The 24,339-nt window shown below is 47.9% G+C and overlaps 1 protein-coding gene across 1 annotated transcript in view; it reads left to right on the top strand.

Moving 5' to 3' along the window:
- Positions 1-24,339, top strand: part of LOC138493192 (kyphoscoliosis peptidase-like) — a 540,186-nt gene that overhangs the window by 175,089 nt on the left and 340,758 nt on the right. Inside the window, exon 3 of the mRNA XM_069620355.1 lies at positions 623-731. Coding sequence (XP_069476456.1) covers positions 623-731 — 109 coding nt within the window. The remainder of the gene's footprint in view (positions 1-622; positions 732-24,339) is intronic.

Genomic DNA, 24,339 nt, shown 5'->3' with positions numbered 1-24,339 from the left:
AGAAAAACGAAAAGGTGATTAAAGTGATGAGCAGAGTGATCATGGTGGATTTTTGTATCAGAGTTTTCAGGTGAGACATGTATGGAGGGAGGGGGAAGATATGAGGGAGAAAGCAGGGGTGGTCTGGAGCTCATTGCCTCTAGGACATCAGATGGTATGTCTTACAAGTATGTTTTATCTCATGAAATATTGCAATACAACTGTTTGAACGCAAATATCAAGCACTTAACTTCAATTTTAATTTCTATTGCTCTATGCTACAAATTCCTTCAAAATGTATGTAGGCAGGTCCAGGTTAGTCTTCATAGGATCCAAAAACCTGTCATCTATGCAATTGCTTAAGGAAGTAATTTATGACTGTATTAACGCTCCTAAGTCTGGAGAGTTGGTCTGTGCATATTGAAAGAAAATGGGTATCCCACTAGTGATGAGCAAAGATGGAGGTCCTGTATCCTGCATGAACAGCTTCTGTTTCCCCTTTCTATTTTTGGTGAACATAAGAGCAGGTCTACAGATTTTATTCAGAACATTTGTTTTGCAATAGGCGATAAATGAACGAGCATTGAATGTATGTTTCACCTGAGAAAATCATAGGAGCTGACACATTGTTTCCCCTCCATAGGTAGAGGCGAAGAGCAATGTGGAAGATCTAGTAAAGGTTCTGCTTCAGGAAGCTCGCACTGAGTTAGAAAAGATCCGGGCCATCTGGATTTGGATCTGCCATAACATAGGTAGGGAGAGGATTTAAAGTTGTTGACTTACCCATCTGTTGAAGGCATCTTCTGACTTACGGCCCATTGTTTCCTGCTATCACTCCTATTCCTAACCCCAGAACCCTTGACTACGGTGATCCTTACAGTTTTAGTCGTATCCCGCCAGTAAAAACAGCGGGATGCCACCAAACGGAATTAGCATTCCCGCCGTCTGATATCCCTGTATTTCTGGGATATTACAGATGCAGGGAATGCCGGTAATTCCTCATTCAATGGAGTCCCAGAAGACTCCATGGGAGGAATTACCTGAATTACAGGCCCTAGCATTACCATTGCCAGTAATTCTGGCATTTTTATGCTGGTTGTGGACTGATTTACCTCCAGCTCTGGGCTGGAGGTAAATCAAATAACCCCCACAGGCAAACCTGTAGTTTGGCAGGGCAGTAAATGTGCTGCTAACAGATTTACTAGCACTTTTATCGCTCCATCAAACCTGTATGTCTTTACTCTGTTCCTTCACCCTGTTATAAATCTAGCGTCCCTTATCTGTGCATTTGACATGTTCCACCTTTGAGTAAAGAAATGTGTATATATTGATATGGTTATTCTTAAATGTTTGTTTCTTCTCTATGTTTTTAGTTACTATTAATTCTGGGTCTGTTCTGGGGTTAAAACCGTACCCACTAAGCTGCCCATGGACAATATTCCTCTGCTGGTTACATAGAAGTCTTTCTTCAGTGTTAGTATGTTCAGCCATTGTTTATTATATTGTTTCTGTTCTTCTTGTGTCAAATGATTGAGTGAAGCCATTCAAGTCAATACAATATTTTAAGAGTAATATGGAAACCCCTGAGCTGTTACATGCACAAAAGGAAACACAGAGATTGCTCTTTCAATACCGATATTGTATTGTTTTATCATATTGGTAATTTATACAGCACCAATATGCTAAGCAACATTTCTTTATGGAGCAAGAAAGAGGAGAGTTAGGAAAGGAACAGTAGACAATTAAAAAGCTGCATTAAATATGAAAGAACATTACGTGGGGGGAGGCTGGATACATGGACATTTATATTGCATGCAGATCAGTGTCCCCATTCCTGAAATGTAATTTTGCAAATGTAGTGTAAGTACTTTGTTAGGCTATAGGTGGCTGACACTTGTACAAAGTTACATAGGATTCAAAGTTCAGATCCTGAGAGATTTCCTGGTCAGGACAGCGTGTGTTCCAAGACTTGTGTGAGCTGGATCCTGAATATCTCTGGGTCTTCATTGGTTTACAAGCTTGAGTCAGACCATTCCCCAGGCAGGTCCTGGGTCAACAAGGGTCTAGTTTCGATTTGAGATTTCTTTGAAAGAGGAATTAGAAGGATATTTTCTGGGACCGATCAGGTTTAATCACAGGGCATAATGGGTAGCAAGGTGGCCGGTGGAGAATATTTAAAACCACAGTAATGTGGGTCCAGGTTTAAGGCCTATGATATTTTCTGCTGCTTTATTGTGTCAGTTCTAAACAGTCAGTGTTCCTTTTGAGAAGGGCATGATCCATGTCATTAAAAGTAATCATTCTTGACAAGGACTATGGCTAGCACCAGTTTTATTTTTCGGAAGTAGTGTGCACAGCAGGAGACAGTACTGATCTGGGCACCATAGGTGAATTGGCAATCAATTATAAAGGGAAGATTGCTGACTTTACAGAGCAGACTGGGTGGGCTCTGTATTACGTCTGGCCATTTAGATCATTAGAATTGAAATATTTTCACCTTCAGATATAGGCAATTGTTCCATCCATCCATAAGTGCCCAGCAAGTGAATGCTCGGCTGTTCAATGTCTATGTTTTTCGTTTAGCTTCACAACATATTTTCAACTTTAAGCTGACTCTGATTATGATTTCCATGTGTTTCACCATGTTTATTGGTCAAGACAGCATTCTAAAGACCATGGATGTGGGGGTAGGCTTGAGTGAAGAGGTTTGAGTAAATTTCAAGCTCTGGGAAGTTCCCATAAATGTTTTGAGGAATCATTTTTGAGTTGTGTAACTCCACACAATTAATATGGTATTTAGGTATTAATTATAGGTTTACAGAAAAGTCGTCCTATTGAGTAATTATTTTAATGAAGTCCTTCAGTACAGTGCCAACCAACACCAAGAAGCAACTGCAGTGAGTTTGGAAAGATTCAGAGGAATGACAAATTACATTAATTCACTTCAGCGAAAAGGTGAGTTTTTGTTGTTGTTGCTGATGGATTAGCTGTCTTGAGGCCGGAAATCCCAGTGGGAATCATGTAGTGCAGTGAGGGCTTCCGTTCTAACGTCATCACAGTGGAAATGAAGCAGGAGGACTAGAGATACAAACCTTAGGCAGTGATAAGGCATATGGGGGAGTCGTGTGTCTTTGAAGGAATCAAGACATTTGTGTGCAACATATTTGCAGACAATGTAAGTAAGTTGCAGGTGTGCTTGTTCAATGATTAGGAGACAGTGGAGTGAATTCTGACCATTGAAGGTTGTGCATGCCTCCTGGTTTGGACCCAATGAGTGCATCAGCTACCTACACTAGAATAAAAGTTATTACTATAGTGCAGTACAGACTTCATCATGGATCAACAACATTTTGTCATCTCTAACATTGGAAAAGCAGCTGGAACCGAGACTAGAGATGCCTTACACAATAAAGTTCTAGCCTGGCTGCACTCATGTCCAGGACCGGATGTTGTTAGAGTGTCCGACCTGAAGGTCATCCGCCAGATGGACTTAAGTGTGTGCTGCCCCTCTCCAAATACTGACTGTGTCATAGTGGGTTGCGGGGTTAGTAGGCTTCTGCAGATTCTCTGCATTTGCAACTATTTCCCGAGAGGGGCTACAAACTGTAAACTAATACAATAAGTACTTTGTTAGTGGGATACCTTACAATGTCATACTTTAGATCTACTGTTATTATTCTTATAATATAGATCTTTTTGGGGCCACCTGGATTTTTAGGTTGTACTTACTTTGCTTTGTTTTATGTTTTAATGTTGTATTTGTGTTCTGTTCTGTTCTGTTCTGTTCTGTTCTGTTCTGTTACGCCCCATCATGCCTATGGGTCCATTGTGAGCTATATAAATAAATAAATGTAAATGCAAGGACGTTATTGAACGGGAGGCAACATTTTCACGTACACTATTGGGAGTGTCTTTCTAAGACTTTGGGCATGTATATAGTAGAAGATGTGATCTTGTGACTTCAGCGGCGAAGTGACTTTGGGTTAAGCTATGTGGAAAGTGGATTTTTATTGATCTATTTATTTGGAGTTTAGTGACCTGCTACATTCAGAGAAAACCCTTTTGGATTGTGGAGGAGGATATGTGGAAAAAGTATGAAGGAGGAAGTAGGCGAGGAGGAGTGAAATCGTTCAGTGGGTAGAAAGGTTATGCTTTCGCACCAGACCAAGAGTACAGTTCCAGGTACATGTAGCTGACATACACTTAACGAAACCAAGCAAATATATGATTACGGAGCTGGTATTGGCTTTATCGATATCTGGGGAAGAGAGCTTGAAGTCTTGGCAACGTTATAAGACTTTTTTTGCCAAAGTTCCATGTCGCAGATTGGGAACCATTAAAGGGAAAGCCAATTGATTTTCATCTGAGTGATAATGATCAAGTACATGCTAGTACTCTTTATTACACAGACGCGTGTCCTTGCTCATCACAGTCATAACATGGGAGGCAGATAAACCTCTGGAGATACTTTTCCAAGCCAGTTGCCCTCAAATAGTGGAGCTGGTAAGGTTTAAAGGTGGTGTGTCCCAATAATCATTGACAAACGTAGCTAGCTAGCGGGAAAGCTTCGCGGTTAAGCCGGATGCATCCAGTGGGTGTTGGAGTTGGGCTCCTCCACCTGGACATTTTTTAAAATATTTCTTACGGGTGCATTTCACAGCAAAATTACCAAATAATTTAATTGCGCTAACATTACCGTGTCTCCGAAGGACCCTGAGACATTCCAATACTTCAGGGTCTTCCAGAATACCTAGGAGCATTGTTTTTCGGCAGCAGCAAATCACAATTGGTGTCCATCAGAAAATTGTGTGCCAGAATACATCAAAAGTGTAAATGTCAGAATGTGAAATAACATACCAATTGACAAATGATATTCCATGGTGCAGCCACCATATAGTAGGGGACTCCAAGATATATCTGACAGTTCCTCAAATAATTTACAGTGCTTTTTATAATATGATGCTCAGTGTGCCGTCCGTATGTGTAGCAGCTCAGGATGCCAGGATGAGTGCGTGTTACAAATTGGGCCACTTTAATAGTCATCAATATTTATGTGCCAGAAAATAAAATGCTGTCTTTAGCAGTTCGTGGTCATTAAGATTTCTGTTCCATAAAATAGCTTACTATTTATAGGCATTACAGACTGTCAAACATTTCTCTGCCACAATATAAAATGTCACCTGTAACATTTGGAGCGCATCAACATTGCTGGACCAGAAAATAAAACAATATCTGTTGCCCTGAGAGGGCATCACTAAACTGGGATATAAAATACCATCTGGAGTAGTTCTATCTCATCAGCATGTGTGTGACTGAATGTATAGCAGTTAGAACCTGTGGTTGTGTCTGGCCCAGAAAAGGAAAATAAAATAACATCTGTTACTCTTAGAGATGATCAACATTTCTTTGCTAGAATACAATATCTAGTGCAGTTAGAGTTCATCAAACGTATGTGCCTCAAAATAAAATACGTTCCTTATCAGTTATAGATCATAATCATGTTCAAGCAAGAAAAGAAAATAACATCTCTGGCTCTTAGAACTCATTAACATTTCTGGGCCAGAAAATAAATAATTATTTGGGCATTAAAGTTCATCAAAGGCCCCAAAATAAAATGTAATCTGTAGTAGCTGGTTAATCGTATCAAAATGTCTGGATCAGAAAATAAAATACGTTTTAAAGGGTAGAGCTCCTCAACATTTCTGGGAAGCAAATAAAATGCCACCCTTGGCAATTAGATCTTTCAGCGCTCCCCTGCTCCCTACTCCCTTCCAGAAAATGAAATACTATTTTTGGCAGTTATGAACTCACATAAACCCACCACCAACAGTAAGTGGCAATCACACCCTCGCACACTGCTCTCTTAGCACACACCTCACTTCTAAAACCTCCTCTCCCCACACAGCACCTCCTTAGGACCCTGCACACCTTTTCACACACATGCAAACAGTAAAATCACCTTACCCAGTGTCCTGCCCCCTCCCTCTTCCCTCAAATGAAGGAGCAGGCAAGGGTCTGGGAGTGGTAGCCCATGCTTCGGCATGGGCCATTGTTAAGTACAGACTTGAATATAACCTTCATGTGGAGGGTCTGACCTTTGCTTCAAAATATGGTGTTAAGGAAATGCCCGGTTTACTACTATGGCCCTCTAACATATTCTTATATACACATTTATTAGAGGTTTATTGAAGGAAGAACGATTTTTTAAAGAGAAAATACACTGAAATGGCTGGCACCATTGATGTAGGGTCTATGTTCAATCCCTCATATCCAGTGAGGTTTGGCATCTAAACCAACCACAAAGGGTCATTGAGGCTATGGAGTTGGCTGGCCTCTTCCTCCTTTTAAAGACAGACAGAGCAAACTCATTAACCCAACTCCACCTCTCTCTGCATCCACACCCTGACTCACACCTAACAGTGCTTTATTCTCCTAACTATCCCGCACACCCTGATTAACCTCTTCCTGCCCTGTGTGGCGCAGACTGTGCTCCCTCAGTTTTCACGGTCACTTCCTCACATACTATCCGTTCGGGCAGGGTATGCGCTCTTGATAAGAAATCCGCTTGAGTCAGCCGTTTACCCGGCCGGTGGACAGTCGTAAAGGTGAAGGCTCTAGCGCCAGCAACAACCGCAGGATCCTGGGGTTAGAGTCCTTATTCATTGACATCCAAACCAACGATGCATGATCCATTACCAGGGTAAATTTGCATCCCAGGAGGTAATATCTCAGCGACTCAATGGCCAACTTAACCGCCAGACACTCCTTCTTAATAGTGGCATAGGCCCTCTCGTGGGGCAACAGTTTCCATATGCAAGAAGAAAGTCACCAAATAATCCGGACAATGCAACACGGCATTTTCGGCCAAGGCCTTCTTCAGGTTTCTAAATGCCTGTTCTGCCTATCGTTGATTATCATTGTCCTTGATGGTCCGGGTCAACTCTAGGCGATCCGTCAAAATGGCGGCCAATGTTGAAAAGTGCGGTGTGAATCTTCTATAGTAGCCTACGAAACCCAGGAAAGCCCAGATATGTCTGGCATTGGCAGGGAACGGAAGCCGATCAATATCTTCCAACTTGTCCTGTTGAGGTCGAATGGTGTCCTGCCCAACATAGTATCCTAAATACTTGGTATGGGCGAAGGCGATGATGTATTCTTGGGATTGATGTTGAGACCGGCAGTTTCCAAAGCCTAAACACGGCCCGCAGAGGCTGCAGATGGGAGCTCTTGGAAGTGCTATATATAATGATGTCATTGAGGTAAGCTCCTGCATACTCTTTGTGCCCCCTCAGGAGGGAGTTCATGAGACATTGAAAGGTTGTGTGGGCCCCATGCAGGCCAAAAAGCAGCACCGTAAGCTGGTACAAACCAGAGGGTGTAGCAATGGCTGTCTTTTCTCTGTCCTCTAGATGGAGCGGGAACTTCCAATACCCTTTCAATAAATCGATGGTGGTGAGGTACACTGCTTTCCCAAGCCTTTCCAGTAGGTTGTCAGTCCTAGGCATCGAACTTGGAGACATTGTTTAGTTTACGGAAATCCATACAGAATTGTATGATCCCATCTGGTTTAGGCACCAAAACTATGGGGGAACACCATTGGCTATGCAAGAGTTCTATGACTCGCATTGCCAACAGAAATAACTGTATCTCCTTGTTCACAGCTTGCACCCTGGCTTCCGGAATTCTATAGGGCTGTACCCTAATGGTGGTTCCCCCGGGGTGGTATTTATCACATGATATGCTCTCGTAGTCCTCCCGGGCAAGGATGAGAACATCTTCTGGAACTCTTGGAGGAGCTGGTCAAGTTGTTATCTCTCTGGTTTCCTCAAGTCCGGACTAATTTGCAATGCCCCTAACCCAAGTCGGTCCCATCCAAAATGCATCTCTGTATTGGTTTAGGGTTCCGTACTGATTGGGGTGACCGTCAGGGCCTGCTCCACCCATATCTTCAGTAAGTTGATGTGATAGGTTTACACCGGGAATCGCCAGTCTTCTTGCCAGACCTTGTATGTAACCAGCCCCAGTATTTGCTCTATCATATACGGGCCCCTCTAAGCCACCAACATTTTGTTCTTCCAGGATGGAATCAGCACCAATACCATTTCCCCCACCTGAAAACTTTGCATCCTGGGTACTCGGTTATACTGGGTCTCCTGTAACCGTTGTGCTTGTTGCAAATGTGTGTTGGCGACCACTTGCAGCTTTGAAACCCTTACCATCACTTGGCAGCATATTCTGTCAAGGACACCTCATGCTGGGGCTGTTCCTCCCATTACTCCTTCAGGATATCCAAGAGGGACCTCACTTGCCGGCCAAACAATAGCTCAAAGGGGCGAACCCCCGTGGAGGACTGTGGCATATTTTGAAGAGTTATGAGGATCCTCTGTACCATTCTATCACAGTCCTTATCGGTGGGCTTCATCGTTTTCCTCAACATTTGTTTGATCGTCTGATTACACCGTTCTACTAAACCATCAGTTTGTGGATGGTAGACAGAGGTTTTTAGATGCTCTATGTGGAGGGTTTGGCATACCTGCTTTAGTATGGCTGACATGAAGTTAGTTACCCGGCCCATGATGATCTCCTTGGGGATCCACACTCAAGCAATAAACAGCATTAGGGTGTTGCAGACGTGTTTCGTTGTAATGCTTCACAGGGGAAATGTTTCCTGGTATCTGGTAGCATAGTCCACAATTACCAATAAATATTTATGCCCTATATTGGAGGGATCAAGTGGCCCCACAATGTCCATTTCTATCCATTGAAAGGGTACAGTGATTAGGGGCATTGTCTGCAGCAGGGCTTTCGGGGTATAACCGTTTTTGTGTGCAAAGTGCGGCCCTTGGTCTCTTTTCCCTTCACACGCTGCAACTCTGGCATTTCTTAAAGTGGGGTCCAGATCCTTTGCCAACCGGTAACTGTCCCCTTGCTCATCTATCTTCCAATTGACTGTGACGTGCATCACAACTTGTTCCTGCCACTTTTTCTGTAGTGCCTGTTTCTGTGCCTGACTCTTCAGGTTGCAATCGGCTGGAGGCCTCATTTCTTCTCTGTGGAAGAGAGCACTAGCCAACCAATTTTCTTTGATTCTCTGTATGAGTTTAGGCATTAGTGCCACATCCAACCCTACCACTAGAGGTTCAGGGAGCACAGGTGGCACTGTCGCCTTGACCTTCAAGTTCTCTCCAGCCAACTTCACCCTAATATCCTGGGTCAGATGCACTTTCACATCTTCATGCACACAACGTATTGGTATTTGTTCTTCCTGTTTGTTCCCACCACCTACCAGTTGGGTGCTGACTGCTGTTTGCAGGCTTCCGGAGTCCAGCAGGGCTATTGTGGGGATTCCTTCCACTTTCGCCTCACAGACATAGGGGTACTGCGGTCTGGGGTTTGGGCCTTGTTCTCCTTGGTAGGCCCCAGCCCGTTGTACATCATATATCCATGGGCTCAATTTTACTCCTTTTTTGGCAATACCGGGCAATATACCCCCATTCTCTGCATTTGTAACATTGTAGGCTCTGTGCAGGTAACACATTCGTCCGGCCCGGTATTCCCCTTTCAGTCTCTGCTTTCTGGGGTATCATGGTCATTCCTCTTCCCAGACCCAGTTGGTGAGGAGGGTTGGAGGGCCCTCCCACCATTCTATTAGTTGAAACATCCATCAGCACTGCTCCCTGACTGGTCTTCTGGTATGCTGAGGCTATATTGACGACCTCTGTCAGGCTCGGACAGTGATGTTGTTTCACCCACCTTTGTACCGGAGTGGGCAAGGCTTCCACAAACTGTTCTAGGAGGATTTTCTCGACCAGGTTGTGGTAGTGGCTGGCTGGAGCCGTTTGTCTGCTAAATCCTTTACTCTATAGTATAGCTGTTGTGGCATCTCCTGTGGTAACAACTTTGTATCCCAGAACATTACCCAGTAGGTTTCTTCGTCATGCCCTAGCCTCTCCAGGACGACCGTCTTCATATTGGTGTAGGGTGTATCTCCACTGGGATTGGCCACCTGGTAGGTGCTCTGCATTTCCCCCCTCATCAAGGGGGTCACATAGTGACTCCATCGTTCTTGCAGCCTGGCCTCTCATATGCATTAAAAAACCTGGGCCTGCCTTCTGGCGGTCACTGCTTCCGCTAGTTGTGCTTGCTGTACCTGCAAGGCCTGTTGAAATGTTTGCCTGTTGGCCTGGGCCTGCTGACTATGTACCTGTAGTGTGTGCTGAAGATGCTGTTGCCCTTCCGTTAGTGCTTTAGCAGAACCTCTATGGCGTTCTCTCCACTATCCCACCGCTGCCACCACTTGTCACTACTTGGGTTTCGTTACACAAAGTACGCTGAGACTAAAGGAAAGTTCAATGGCGTTCTTTATTTTATTTCTTAATGGCATTCTGTTAGCCGAGCAGTGGTTACCTCACCCCCTGCCCGGTACTTGCCACTTCTTGGAAAGTTCTGGCACAGACTGTCCCAGTTATGAACAAATCCCACGGTGGTGCTGTTCCGCTTAAGAGTTCACCCCTTTTCTCCACCCACAACCCCCTTTCTCTTCGGCAGGCTTACCTGCTTCCTCAGTGGCAGCGTTCTGTGTGGCACTTGCCCCCTGTCTCCCCAACGTCCCTGGCAATCGGCAAGCTCACCTGCCCCCTAGTTGGCAGCGTTCCACGTGGTAAACCCTGGTCTTCCGCTGTTGCCTCTTCCAGCCATTATTCGCAAGTTATACTTCGTTACCTGGCTCGCACTGCACTGCGTCCGTTCATATCTGCCCTCTGGTACCTTTTTCCCAGGACAGCTAATAAGCACAGACAAACGCCTCTTCCGTGCCGTGACCTGCAGTTTCCTCAGTCCCTCGTGGCACGACCTCCCCCTCCTGACAGGCCTCTTCCTCCTTTTAAAGACAAAGACAGAGCAAACACATTAACCCAACTCCACCTCTCTCTGTATCCGCACCCTGGCTCACACCTGACAGTCCTTCATTCTCATAACTGTCTCGCACACCCTGGTTAACGCCTTCCTGCCCTGCATGCCGCAGACTCTGCTCCCTCGATTTTCACTGTCACTTCCTCTCAATGGCCTTCTATGTTTTCTTTAATGTCTCATCCACGTTTATGGGCATGGCCATGGCGCGTGTTCCCACTGTGTCACTTCTTTTGTCTTCTCCAAAACTTCATGCGTTTGTTACATTGAGCCAAAGTGGTGTAGAGCGCCAGAAAACATGGCTCCCATGTCGTGGGAAGCCTGTCACGTAAAAATTACACCTTTACTAATATTGTCACATCTTTAAATAAATAGAACATGTATTGAAATTAGTTACAAATGCGTATAGAGGACTATAATGGACATTTAAATTAATAGAACATGCACTGAAATGAATTTGACCTACTTTGAAATTAATATGATGCCCATTGAAATAAATGTAATCCGCACTGAGCTGAATTTGACATGACATAAGATGAAAATAAGACGTTTTTAAATTAATAAAACATGTATTGAAATGATTGACATGCATTAAAACAAATATAAATGCATGAATATAAGCTGGGTTGAAATGATTATAACATGCACTGAAATTTCTGTGGAATAAACTGGAATTAATATAAAATGCTTTTAAATAAATATGACATGGATTTAAATAAGGGTAGCCTGTCACTGTTGTATACATTAAAATTGGCAGAGCAACCAGGTTTGAGCTCGTATTTATATGACTGTCTAAAAAATCGATTGAGCTCGAATCCCTTTTTGAGGAAATTTTATCAACGTTGTACAGTGTTTGAAGAGCTGACAACGATGAAATCAAATGACTCTGAGTAGGTTAACAAGAACATGATCTGGCAGTGGGATAAGAGCACAGATGTGACGGACCTAGAAAGACTGAAGCTGCATAGGGACAAACAATTACTTTATATCCCTAAGTCAATCCCAAGAATTTACATACACAAATTTCCATCACAAACGTTTAGGGATTTATACTTTAAATTTCGACTAAATGTACTACCAACGTTGGAAGTAATTGGACCCAAACTGGAATTACCAAGGGTTATGTGTGGTTGTAGAGCCTGTGGTAAAATGGAAATTGAATCTCTGCTTCATTTAGTGTTGGGCTGTACTGCATTTGGGGATGAAATGATCAAATTATTGGGCCCATTTGTTCACTCGACAGATCAAGTTCTGACATTATTTTTGTGAAACAGGTTAATGACCACTTCAAATCAAGCTCTGATTTTAGCTTTGAGTAAGCTGTTAGAAATAATATTTTTGAAATTGAAACTGTATGTACAACAGGGGAAGAATGATTGGCAAAGGTTCTGGGACCAAGGCTAGGTAAAATTACTCTGTATTGTTTTATGCTGTCCGTTTTAATGAATTTGTATTCTCTAAAAATTCTTTATAAATTGTTGTTATTACAAATAATGTTTAATGAAATAGAGTGTAACATGTTTCATTGTAAACTGAAACACAATTTTCTTAATACATTTTATAATAAAAAAAATATGACATGTATTGGAATGCATGTAAAGTGCATTAAAATATCATACATTGAATGAATTGGAACTAATTTAACATGTATTTAATTGAATATGACACGCATTCAAATAATTATAGCATGCATTGAAATTACTGAAATCCAGTGCAAATTATCTAGCATGGACTGAAATTAGAATACTATGCATTGGAATGAATTTGACATGCATGTGAATGGATATAACAGGGATTTAACATAAAAAGACATTAAATTAATATAATGGATGAAAATTAATGTAATGCACTGAAATTAATATGACATGCATTAACATGACCATAACCTGCATTGAAATTAACATGTCACCCATAGGAATGAATGTAACACATGTTGAAATTAATATGACAAGCATCAAAATGAATGTTATACCCGTTAGTACACATAACGGGTGCCACAGCCAATCAGGTTGCTTGTAACGTAGACTGCACTTCATGGTATAAGCCCACGTTCTGACCAATATGACAGCTGCTTGCACCCACCCTCACTAGTGAACACCAGGGCATAATCTAAGGGAGGTGTCAGAGACTTGATCCTGGGGCAGAAGATGGAGAAGCTCTGGAGTAACCTTGAAATGGTGTAGTTGCTCAGATTTGACTCAACCCAAGGACATCTGTAAGCCTTGATAGCTGCATACTATGTACACTAAGGTGTGCATTAGAATAGACTCAAGTCAAAACCTTCATGGAGAAAATGTGCAATGCCTGGTAGACCACAATCAAGATTCAGGAAGTTGTTCTCGTTACACGAAGACACATATGCCCATCTGTGTCAGGGGTAGGGACACAGCATGGATAGTCTCCAGAAACCCTGCACACCAACAGACATTGAACGAAAGAGTGCCTGTCTGAAGAGGGCTTCTCTTTCAATGTCCAGGCTGCCCAACACAGGTTGCTCATAAGTTCTGAGTTCCCCATGAGCAGATCCGGGGGCAAGGACTTGAGTAGAAGAAGGGAAGGGGCAGCCACCAGCTTTAATTGTAAGGGGAACCAAGATGTTGTGATTCAGTGGGGTTACATCATTCGTACATGTGTCTCGCAGTACCTGATATGTCATGGGACACTGGGGATCAATGGGATGGCAGGCAATGCAGGGAGTTACATATCTGGCCTTGAAGTGGATAGTGAACCTGTCCCCCAAGCTCTTCCCTCCAGTAGTCTTGAACAGAAGAGATGAATCCTGGTGTTGGATGCTGAGGCGAACATGCTCAAGAGAGCTTATGATCTTCCAGGAATAATGCAGGACTGATTAATGTTTTCTGCAACACTGGAAACATCTGCTGAGGGAATGTGCAAGGTTGTTCTCGATTCCCCTGATGTGGCAATCCTTCAGCATTGAAAATATCTTGTCCATTCATGAGTTCCTAGAGAGGGAAATCTGTGCTAAAGTGCAGGATTCCAAGCACCACTGTTGATTTATGTAGGTTTGGTACTGTGCAGTGGTATTGTCAGTCTGGACTTGAACTGTCCTGTTGTGATCCAAAGGGAGAAAAACAAGATGGCAAGTCTGAAGGCCTCCAATAACCATCAGTTGGAAGCCCTGATGGATTTGTGGGATCCCTCTGCATAGATGTGCTTGCAAAGAATGCCCCATCTCTTGGTACTCACATCTGCCATTATTACTGATGGAAGAGGGGGTTAAGAGGGAACCCCTTTAAGTGCTTTACTGTGCTCAGTGACCACTGAAGTGAAGATCTTATCTGACATATTACCTTATCTGGCCTCCTGAAGTCCATTGAACTTGAAGCCCAGTGACCATGGAAATAAGCCAGGAGAGGGTGCGGTTGAAGACATGCCTAGGGGTTGACAAATACAGAAACTGATATGATAAGTTGAGAAGCTTTCCAGATAACGTGCCTGCTCCCTGGGAGAAGGATTCACCTGCAATTGTTCTTGACGTGTGATCGGATGAATTGAATATCCTGCATTGGCTTGGTTGCTTGATGTTTATGAGCAATGCATGAGCTATTAAGTGACTGTGAACCCACTATACAACTTCTATTCTTGCTTGGGAGGGTCCCTAAAACAGTATGTCATCCATATAAGAATAGATGACTACACTATACTCTTACAGGCTCGGGAACAAGGACACTGTGATTTTGGTGAAAAGTGGAGATCCTAGGCATAAGTGGTGGAGACTAAACCAGAAATACTGGTCTGAAATTGCAAACCTCAGATACCTGTGTTGGAGGGATTCCATTTTAAATAAGATGTTGGAGTCTTGTTGGCCCACCTCCTTTAGATCCAACAGCAGCCTGTAAACCATGAAGGTCTTTGGATCTAGAATGATTGTAGAGCAACAACCCCTGCCTCTGGAGTCTTGCTTGATTTGACAGGCATTTTCATCCTGAAGATTCATGAACTCCTGTTGTAGTTCTGCTGTCTTCTGGGGATCTCTGGTCCAAAAGAAATTAGACAAAACTAATAGATGAAAACAGAAAAGGAGACAGATGATAAAGATATATGTGTTAACTAGCTTAAATACCCAGCTACGCCCGGGATGTCCATTCTCAGATTCATTTTCATATTCCACCAAAAAGATGAACAAATATTGTTGTTTGCTACAAAGGAAAAATGCGATACATGTTAATTTCACTAATTAATTGAATACTTGGGGGGTAATTCATAGAATTCAGCGCACAAGTGGCGCACGCGGCTGGCGCACAGTGTGGGTGTGCGGTAGTCTGCGCCAGCCGCGTGCGCCGAAACACATTCAGGCGCACAGCGTATTCATGGATTCGAACATCCACAACCAGCCGTGGCGCAGAGTGGCGCAGCGGCCCTGCAGCAGCATCAGTTACGCCCCCAAGAACGCCCCTTGCGCAGGGAAAAGCCATCAAAATCCCCAATCCAGCGCAAAGGGCAGCAGCAAACGCAGAGCGGGGAGCGTGTATTTCAGGGGTGTGCGGGTGTCCCCACACGCGATAGGCCTGGGTACGTGGGTACGTGTATTACAGGGGTGCGCGAGAAAATCTACACGCGATTGGGCTGGGTACGTGGATTTCAGGGGTGCGCGAGAAAATCTACATGCGATTGGCCTGGGTACGTGTATTACAGGGGTGCGCGAGAAAATCTACACGCGATTGGGCTGGGTACGTGGATTTCAGGGGTGCGCGAGAAAATCTACACGCGATTGGGCTGGGTACGTGGATTTCAGGGGTGCGCGAGAAATTCTACACGCGATTGGCCTGGGTACGTGGATTTCAGGGGTGCGCGAGAAAATCTACACGCGATTGGGCTGGGTACGTGGATTTCAGGGGTGCGCGAGAAATTCTACATGCGATTGGGCTGGGTACGTAGGTTTCAGGGGTGCGCGAGAAATTCTACACGCGATTGGCCTGGGTACGTGGATTTCAGGGGTGCGCGAGAAAATCTACACGCGATTGGGCTGGGTACGTGGATTTCAGGGGTGCGTGAGAAAATCTACACGCGATTGGGCTGGGTACGTGGATTTCAGGGGTGCGCGAGAAATTCTACACGCGATTGGGCTGGGTACGTGGATTTCAGGGGTGCGCGAGAAATTCTACACGCGATTGGCCTGGGTACGTGGATTTCAGGGGTGCGCGAGAAAATCTACACGCGATTGGGCTGGGTACGTGGATTTCAGGGGTGCGCGAGAAATTCTACACGCGATTGGCCTGGGTATGTGGATTTCAGGGGTGCGCGAGAAATTCTACACGCGATTGGCCTGGGTACGTGTGTTCCGGGGTGCCGTGAACTTTCACACGCGATTGGTTGAAATCCACGTGTGTTCTGTCATCACGTGCAATGAGGGATACTCCCTCGCACGTCACGTCACAGACGCGCTCACGCGCTGAGGGCCTTTGGTCCAATGAAGATGCGTATGCGTGCAGACGCGCCTACGCGCTAAGGGCCTTTCCTCGAATTACACGCTGACGTGCAGAATTTTCACATGCCAAATCACTCCGTATCAAGCTGGCCACGCGTAAGCACACGGAAGACCACGCTCCTGCCCAGAAGGCCGAACTACTGCCCCCCAGAGCCCCGAGCACGCTCCCACCTGCCATCTGCTGCTGCCTGACTGCCTGCTGCCCACGTGCCCTGCCATTTGCTGCCTGCACATCAGCCAGGGGTGCTGTTGGTGTGACCACCCCTGCTGGAACCAAAGACTCCCGACTGGGATTCCATCGCTCCACAGCCCAGCCCCAGGACCCAGTTGCCCACCCACTCCTGCCTCTGGGGTTGTCATGTCGGGGCAAACTCCATCTGTGACCACTGACAACCCCCGACCAGAGAGGCAGAGGGGCACCAGCTTCAGTGCCACCGAAGTTGGTGTCCTGGTGGAGCAAGTCCTGGGGCAGTATGATGCCCTCTTCGGAAGTTCCCGTGCCGACAAGGAAGGACGGACTCGGATCTGGACTGACATCGTGACTGCCATCAACGCGGAGGGGGTGGCAGTCCGCGACTTCCAACATGTCAAGAAGCGCTGGGAGGACTTCAGGTCCAGGACCCTGAACAAGGCCCGGCGCCTCTTGAAGGCAGCGGATGCCAAGGGATGCCGGGGCCACTTGTCGGAGGAACAGATGAGGGTCCTGGAACACATATCCCCAGCGCTCCACGTCCAGGTCCTTGAGAGGCAGACCCGTCTGGAGTCGAGCGGTGAGTGTACATGCATCCTGATTGTGAGCAGTGCGTGTGGTGATTGTTCAGTAGTGTGCAGGTTGCACATCTGTTTGTGTGGGGTCGAGTATGGGTGCGGGTGTACAGGGCCGTGGGGCTGACACATGCGAGGGCTGTAATGTGTGAGACATGGATGGTGCCTGTGTGTGTGGGCTTGCATGCCAAATGCAGTTGTGTGGGCACACAAGTTTGTATGAATGTGTATGTGAGTAGACATGTCCGTGATGTCACGCATGTATGTTGTTTTCAGCTGCATGTATCAGCGCTGTGTACATGTGCATGTGTGTGTATTTGACAAGGGTGCAACAGTGATGCAACATGGATGCATGTGACAGCGGTATGTGGAAGCCTGATGGGCAGATGTGACATGGATGCCCGTCTGAACACTGCGACACTTGCCAGAGGTGTACACATGCATGCAAGTGTGGTGGTGTGTGTACATGTGTGGTGCACTTCCTGTGTTGCATGTGATGTCTGGCTCACCTTTGGCTGCTCATGCTGTTGTATGTGTATGGATGGTGTTGGCAGTTGCGATATGGCTGTGGTATGGCTCGTGTGTGCGAGTTGTAATGACATGTGTGTTGGGGATCGTGATGACATGTCTGAGGTTTGCCAATGCCACTCATGTACAACTGTCATGTGTGTATGTGTCCATTGTACATTGCCCTGATGCGTGTGTTTTGTTTCTCCCTGTCTGCAGCGTCAACTGATGAAGAGGGCGGAGAAGGTGCTGTGGAGCACAGCAGCGGGGATCCCACCGCCAGCCGGAGACGCAAGGCCCGGCTCCCCTCCCATGTTGTCATCTCGTCGGGGAGTGAGGAGTCCGGTGCCGCGTCCCAGGCCGCAGCTGCCGGGGGGAGGTCCAAGAGGCGGAGGTTGCAGTTGGACTCCTCGGCAGCAGAAGGGCAGCTGGGACCCCACAGGGCCCAACGGGGGAAGATGGCACAGAGTCATCCAGGTTGGTGGGGGGTTTGGTGGAGGAGGAGGCCGTGCAAGCACCAGAGACGGGGTCTGGGGGTGGGGATCCCACTGGTGCTAGTGGTGCAGTGCAGGACCAGGGACAGGAGGCAGCACAGGCCGCCGCGGAGGTGCCTGTGTGCAATCCTGTCCCTGATCCTGTCCCTGCATCATCTTGCACCAGCAGGGATGCCTATGTCCAGACCAGTTTTCAGGCAGGGGATGAGCTGACGTCAACTGGCCTTCCTCTGCCTGCGGACGTGGCTATCCAGGCCCGGGTTGAGCCTGTCCTGGCTGGTGTGGCGTTGCGTCAACGGGCCATGCGAGGTGACCTGCAGTCTTTTCATGAAGAGACTGCACGTCATCTCGAATGGCTCGTTGCCCACGTCAGCCTGCTGGGACAGGTCACCCAGGCCGGATTCCTCCGTCTGATGGGGCTTGCCACGACCCCCTCCTCAGCTGGACCCCCTACGCGCCAGTCGTACTCTGTGCCATCTTCCCACCCATCAGTCACCTGGGTGCCCTGTGGAGCTGCCTCTGACGGTGCGGCCAGGCTGGTGGAGGAGGCATCCCTGCCACAGTCGGGAGTCGGACGTCCAGCAGGGGTGGCCACGTCAACGACTGCACCCCAGCCGGCGGAGGATGTGCAGGCAGCAGGAGGCAGTGCAGGGGCAGAGGCACAGCAGCAGCAGCACCATGGTGGGAGCCATGAAGGCTCGGGGCCTTCGACATCGGAGGGGCAGGCATCGGCCGGATGGCAGGAGGACCCAGGACAAAAAGTGTCTTCCTTGTGGCAGCGGTTGGGCCACACCATAGATGCGGAGCGGCAGCGGGCGGAAGAGGCACGGCTCTCAATGGTCAGGGCGGAGAACTCCATGCAGAGGGCCCTGAGGCGGGCTGAGTGCCTCGAGGCAATCCGCAGGGGTTTGGAGGTGGACACGTCGACGCCCTGTGAACCCTCGGGGCCATGGAGGAGGACCGCCTCCGGGACATTGAGGAGGAGTTCGATGATGCCCTGGCCTGGCACATCCAGAAGTGAGCCGTGGAACTAGCCCGCTGCCCTTGTACATAGTTATGTAGGTAGTGTTAGGTTTCATTTTTGTTTTTGTTTCATTTGGACCTTTTGGACATTGGCCACATTTTTGTATATATTTTTTTTATTAGTTAGTGTAGTTAGATAGGTTTCCTTTATTTTGTTGGGATGATGGACCCTGGCTTCTTGCATTGTACATAGTTGTAGACTTGTACATACTTTCTTTTTTAACATTCTCCATGGATCAATGGCTTTTATTTTTATTTCCCATTGGATTTTGTTTTGTGGACATTGACTTTGTACAACATTACTTTGGATTTCAATATTCTTTTTTTTTTTAATTTTGAACGGACATGCTTCTTTTCATTTTTTTACATTCACATTTCTGTTTCTTCATTTTTGATTCTATTCATGTTTCCTTTAATACATTATTTTTTTGTTGAACTTCAATGTGTGGTATCTCATTGTTTTCATGCATTTCATGTTATGTGTTTTGAGATTCACTGACACCCATTGGGTGTATGTGAGGGACATGTGTTTGTTTCGGAACTTGCAATTGGTGTTCTGTGATGTAATTGCAAATTATGAGTGGGTGGATGCAATACTCGGGTGGGTGTTTTGCATTTGGGGGCTGACCATAGAGACCAGGGTTCTGGATTGTGATGACATGTTGGGTGGGGTACATGAGTTGGACATGGGTGGGGGCCTGGTGGAGGCTGCCCCTGCACTGCTGGGGGGTGGGGGTGGTGGGAGACATGGGTGGGGGCCTGGTGGAGGCTGCCCCTGCACTGCTTGGGGGTGGGGGTGCTGGGAGACATGGGTTGGACATGGGTGGGGGCCTGCTGGCAGGTGCCCCACAGTGCTGGGGGGTGGGGGTGGTGGGAGACATGGGTGGGGGCCTGGTGGAGGCTGCCCCTGCACTGCTGGGGGGTGGGGGTGCTGGGAGACATGGGTTGGACATGGGTGGGGGCCTGCTGGCAGGTGCCCCACAGTGCTGGGGGTGGGGGTGGTGGGAGACATGGGTGGGGGCCTGGTGGAGGCTGCCCCTGCACTGCTGGGGGGTGGGGGTGCTGGGAGACATGGGTGGGGGCCTGGTGGAGGCTGCCCCTGCACTGCTGGGGGGTGGGGGTGGTGGGAGACATGGGTGGGGGCCTGGTGGAGGCTGCCCCTGGTGACTGGGGGGTGGGGGTGGTGGGAGACATGGGTGGGGGCCTGGTGGAGGCTGCCCCTGCACTGCTGGGGGGTGGGGGTGCTGGGAGACATGGGTTGGACATGGGTGGGGGCCTGCTGGCAGGTGCCCCACAGTGCTGGGGGGTGGGGGTGGTGGGAGACATGGGTGGGGGCCTGGTGGAGGCTGCCCCTGCACTGCTGGGGGGTGGGGGTGCTGGGAGACATGGGTTGGACATGGGTGGGGGCCTGGTGGAGGCTGCCCCTGCACTGCTGGGGGGTGGGGGTGCTGGGAGACATGGGTGGGGGCCTGGTGGAGGCTGCCCCTGGTGACTGGGGGGTGGGGGTTCTGGGAGACATGGGTGGGGGCCTGGTGGAGGCTGCCCCTGCACTGCTGGGGGGTGGGGGTGCTGGGAGACATGGGTTGGACATGGGTGGGGGCCTGGTGGAGGCTGCCCCTGCACTGCTGGGGGGTGGGGGTGGTGGGAGACATGGGTGGGGGCCTGGTGGAGGCTGCCCCTGCACTGCTGGGAGGTGGGGGTGGTGGGAGACATGGGTGGGGGCCTGGTGGAGGCTGCCCCTGGTGACTGGGGGGTGGGGGTGGTGGGAGACATGGGTGGGGGCCTGGTGGAGGCTGCCCCTACACTGCTGGGGGGTGGGGGTGCTGGGAGACATGGGTGGGGGCCTGGTGGAGGCTGCCCCTGGTGACTGGGGGGTGGGGGTGGTGGGAGACATGGGTGGGGGCCTGGTGGAGGCTGCCCCTGCACTGCCGGGGGGTGGGGGTGCTGGGAGACATCGGTTGGACATTGGTGGGTGCCTGCTGGCAGGTGCCCCACAGTGCTGGGGGGTGGGGGTGGTGGGAGACATGGGTGGGGGCCTGGTGGAGGCTGCCCCTGGTGGCTGGGGGTGCAAGGGGACATGCGTTGGTGGGCAGTAGTGCTAGTTGATATGTGGGTTGGCTGGTGGGCATGGCCAAGGTGGATGGGGTGCCTGCAGGACATGTGCTGGGTAGGCCCCTGTGGTGTGAGCCACCTGCACGGGCCGTGGAGGGTGTAGAGGGTACACCTGGGAGGACCCACACGTGCAATTCACGTGTGCTGCTCCCCGCGCACCCCTGTAATACACATACCCTGATAATATCGCGTGTGTAACTTCCCGCGCACCCCCGAAATACACGTACCCCGCTCAATCGCATATTTGACTTCCCGCGCACCCCCGAAATACACGTACCCCGCTCAATCGCGTGTGGAACTTCCCGCGCACCCCTGAAATCTACGTACCCGGCCAAATCGCGTGTGGAACTTCCCGCGCACCCCTGAAATCCACGTACCCGGCCAAATCGCGTGTGGAACTTCCCGCGCACCCCCGAAATACACGTACCCCGCTCATTCGCGTGTGTAACTTCCCACGCACCCCCGGAATACACGTACCTCGCTCAATCGCATATTTGACTTCCCGCGCACCCCCGAAATACAAGTACCCCGCTCAATAGCGTGTGTAACTTCCCGCGCACCCCCGGAATACACATACCTCGCTCAATCGCGTGTGTCACTTCCCGCGCACTCCCGGAATACACGTACCCCGCTCAATCGCGTGTGGAACTTCCCGCGCACCCCTGAAATCCACATACCCGGCCAAATCGCGTGTGGAACTTCCCGCGCACCCCTGAAATCCACGTACCCGGCCAAATCGCGTGTGTAACTTCCCGCGCACCCCCGAAATACACGTACCCCGCTCAATCGCATATTTGACTTCCCGCGCACCCCCGAAATACACGTACCCCGCTCAATCGCGTGTGTAACTTCCCGCGCACCCCCGGAATACACGTACCTCGCTCAATCGCGTGTGTAACTTCCCGCGCACCCCCGGAATACACGTACCCCGCTCAATCGCGTGTGTAACTTCCCGCGCACCCCCGGAATACACGTACCCCGCTCAATCGCGTATTTAACTTCCCGCGGCGCCACTTTTTTGATGCGCTAGGACTCTACCGCCTGCCTTCGTGTGGCGGCCGTGTTTCAGCTTGTGCGTGGCTTTGGCTGTGCGTGGCTTTGCCCTATTCCATTCCATGAATACATGTGGTTCGAGTGCGTGTGGACGTTCCTTCTGCTTCCGTGCAGTACATCCCCAGTTACGCCCTTATTTTCGCGTGTTGTTCCCCATTCCGCGCGTTACGCCCCATGTCCCGCCCACTTTCTGGTGTGTGCGCTGAGGTTGTGCGCTTTCACTGTGCGCGTCGCGCACGCCTTTCGCGATGTTGCAGTGACTTGTGCTCCATGCACAGGTTTGGCGCACATCCCGCGGTGAACACGCGCAGGGACTTCCATGAATCGCACACGTGCGTGTGCGCCTGTTTTTTTCCGCTTGCGCATGCTTGCGCATGCTTGCGCCTAGATTTTCGGCGCACGTTTGTTCCATGAATCGGCCCCTAAATGTTCATTTATCACAGATTCAAATTCTCACATGAATATCATATTTGTATGCTTACTCTGATTATTTGCGGTGTTGTTAGCAGTGGTGGCCATTTTCGCTGCAAAACACACACTGCAAATAATCAGAGTAAGCATACAAATATGATAATCATGTGAAAATTTAAATCAGAGGTAAATAATTGTGTGTTCAATTAATTAGTGAAATTAACATGTATCAAGTTTATTGCAAAACAAATCAATGACAAGAAAGACCCACTAACTCTTCTAAAACAATTTGAAAACACAAAAAACGCAAGATCAGTTTAGCATAGACGGCGCGATGATGAGCACTTTCTACAAATGACCTGTAGATGGTGCATGGAACACCACAAAACGCAATGCTGAAACACCAAAAAATTAATTATCTCAAGATTGGGATGACCTATCGAGCTAGAAATAGGTGCATTAATTCGGCAATGAAATAAAGAATATTCCATGAAAAATGAATGATGCCAGACCTCACCGTTCATGAGGAGTTACGTCCCCAAGATCAACGTAATATACAAACCCACAAACAAACACAACTTTGTTTTATATATATAGATAACGGTCTCTTGGCTGATGTATCCCCTTCTGTTATTATCCTACTAGATACCCTATATCAGATTCTCAAATCAGTATTACACTATAGGGAACAATGGAAGGATACCATACTCATGCAAGTCTATTAACAAAAATACTGAAAATCTTAGTTGAGCCAGAAGAAAAATATTAGAAGAAAAATATTATGATTTATAGAAATAAGGATATAGGGATGAATAAATGAATCGGTTGGGACATCGGAAGAGCAAATCAGGATCAGATAACTCCATGTATGGTGATAAAAAAGGCCAGCAACATAAAACAAAAGAAAATGGTTGTGATATTGAAATGGAAAGGTGAGCTCCTGCAATCCTTTTCTGGGAGGTCTGGGAGTACTTGACACCACTCCCAGTTCTTTAAGGTAATTCCCTAAAAGAACCCTTCCAGGAACTTCAGATTGCACACTAACAGGTATCTAAACAGTCATTTCATTGCACTGGATGAGAGCTGGTAATTCGGGAAGCATCTGCACAGGCCCTCCAGCTAACTTGGTGAGGCATTTGGGTACCTTAGCAACATCCTCCACCTTGAAAAAAGGTTCATCCACCACAGTTATTCTGGCCCCAGTGTCTCTAATGGCAGGGGTCTCCTGACCATTTACTAGGAAACTGTCTTTATAATACTCTTTAGTATTAGGAGGATATAATTATACACATCTAAATTATGTTGTTCCCACAACCCTAGGGATACTAAAGATACACTAGCTGAGACTCTGATGGGGTCTTCAGCTAGTAGTTGAAAGTTTCCACTGGCCATATGTACTTCCTCCTCTGGAGTGAAAGCTAAGGAGACAGTGTGGACCCCTGAAGGTTTACCCTTACATCTGGGATCCCCTTTCACATGGTCATTAGAGCCACAAACATAACATTTCCCAAATGTCTATATGAATGGTGGCTTGCTCTGACCTCCTTCTGGCCTGGGACCAGGAGGTACACTAGCCTGATTAGGTTTCCCCTGGGGCTTACCCTTAGAATTTTGTTTGGGGGGCTCTTTGGAATTAGA

Source organism: Ambystoma mexicanum, chromosome 10, assembly GCF_040938575.1.
Source record: "Ambystoma mexicanum isolate Mex_15411 chromosome 10, UKY_AmexF1_1, whole genome shotgun sequence".
Classification (NCBI taxonomy): domain Eukaryota; kingdom Metazoa; phylum Chordata; class Amphibia; order Caudata; family Ambystomatidae; genus Ambystoma; species Ambystoma mexicanum.
Note: the sequence above shows the minus strand (reverse complement) of the source record. Positions and strands in the feature narration are given on the sequence as shown.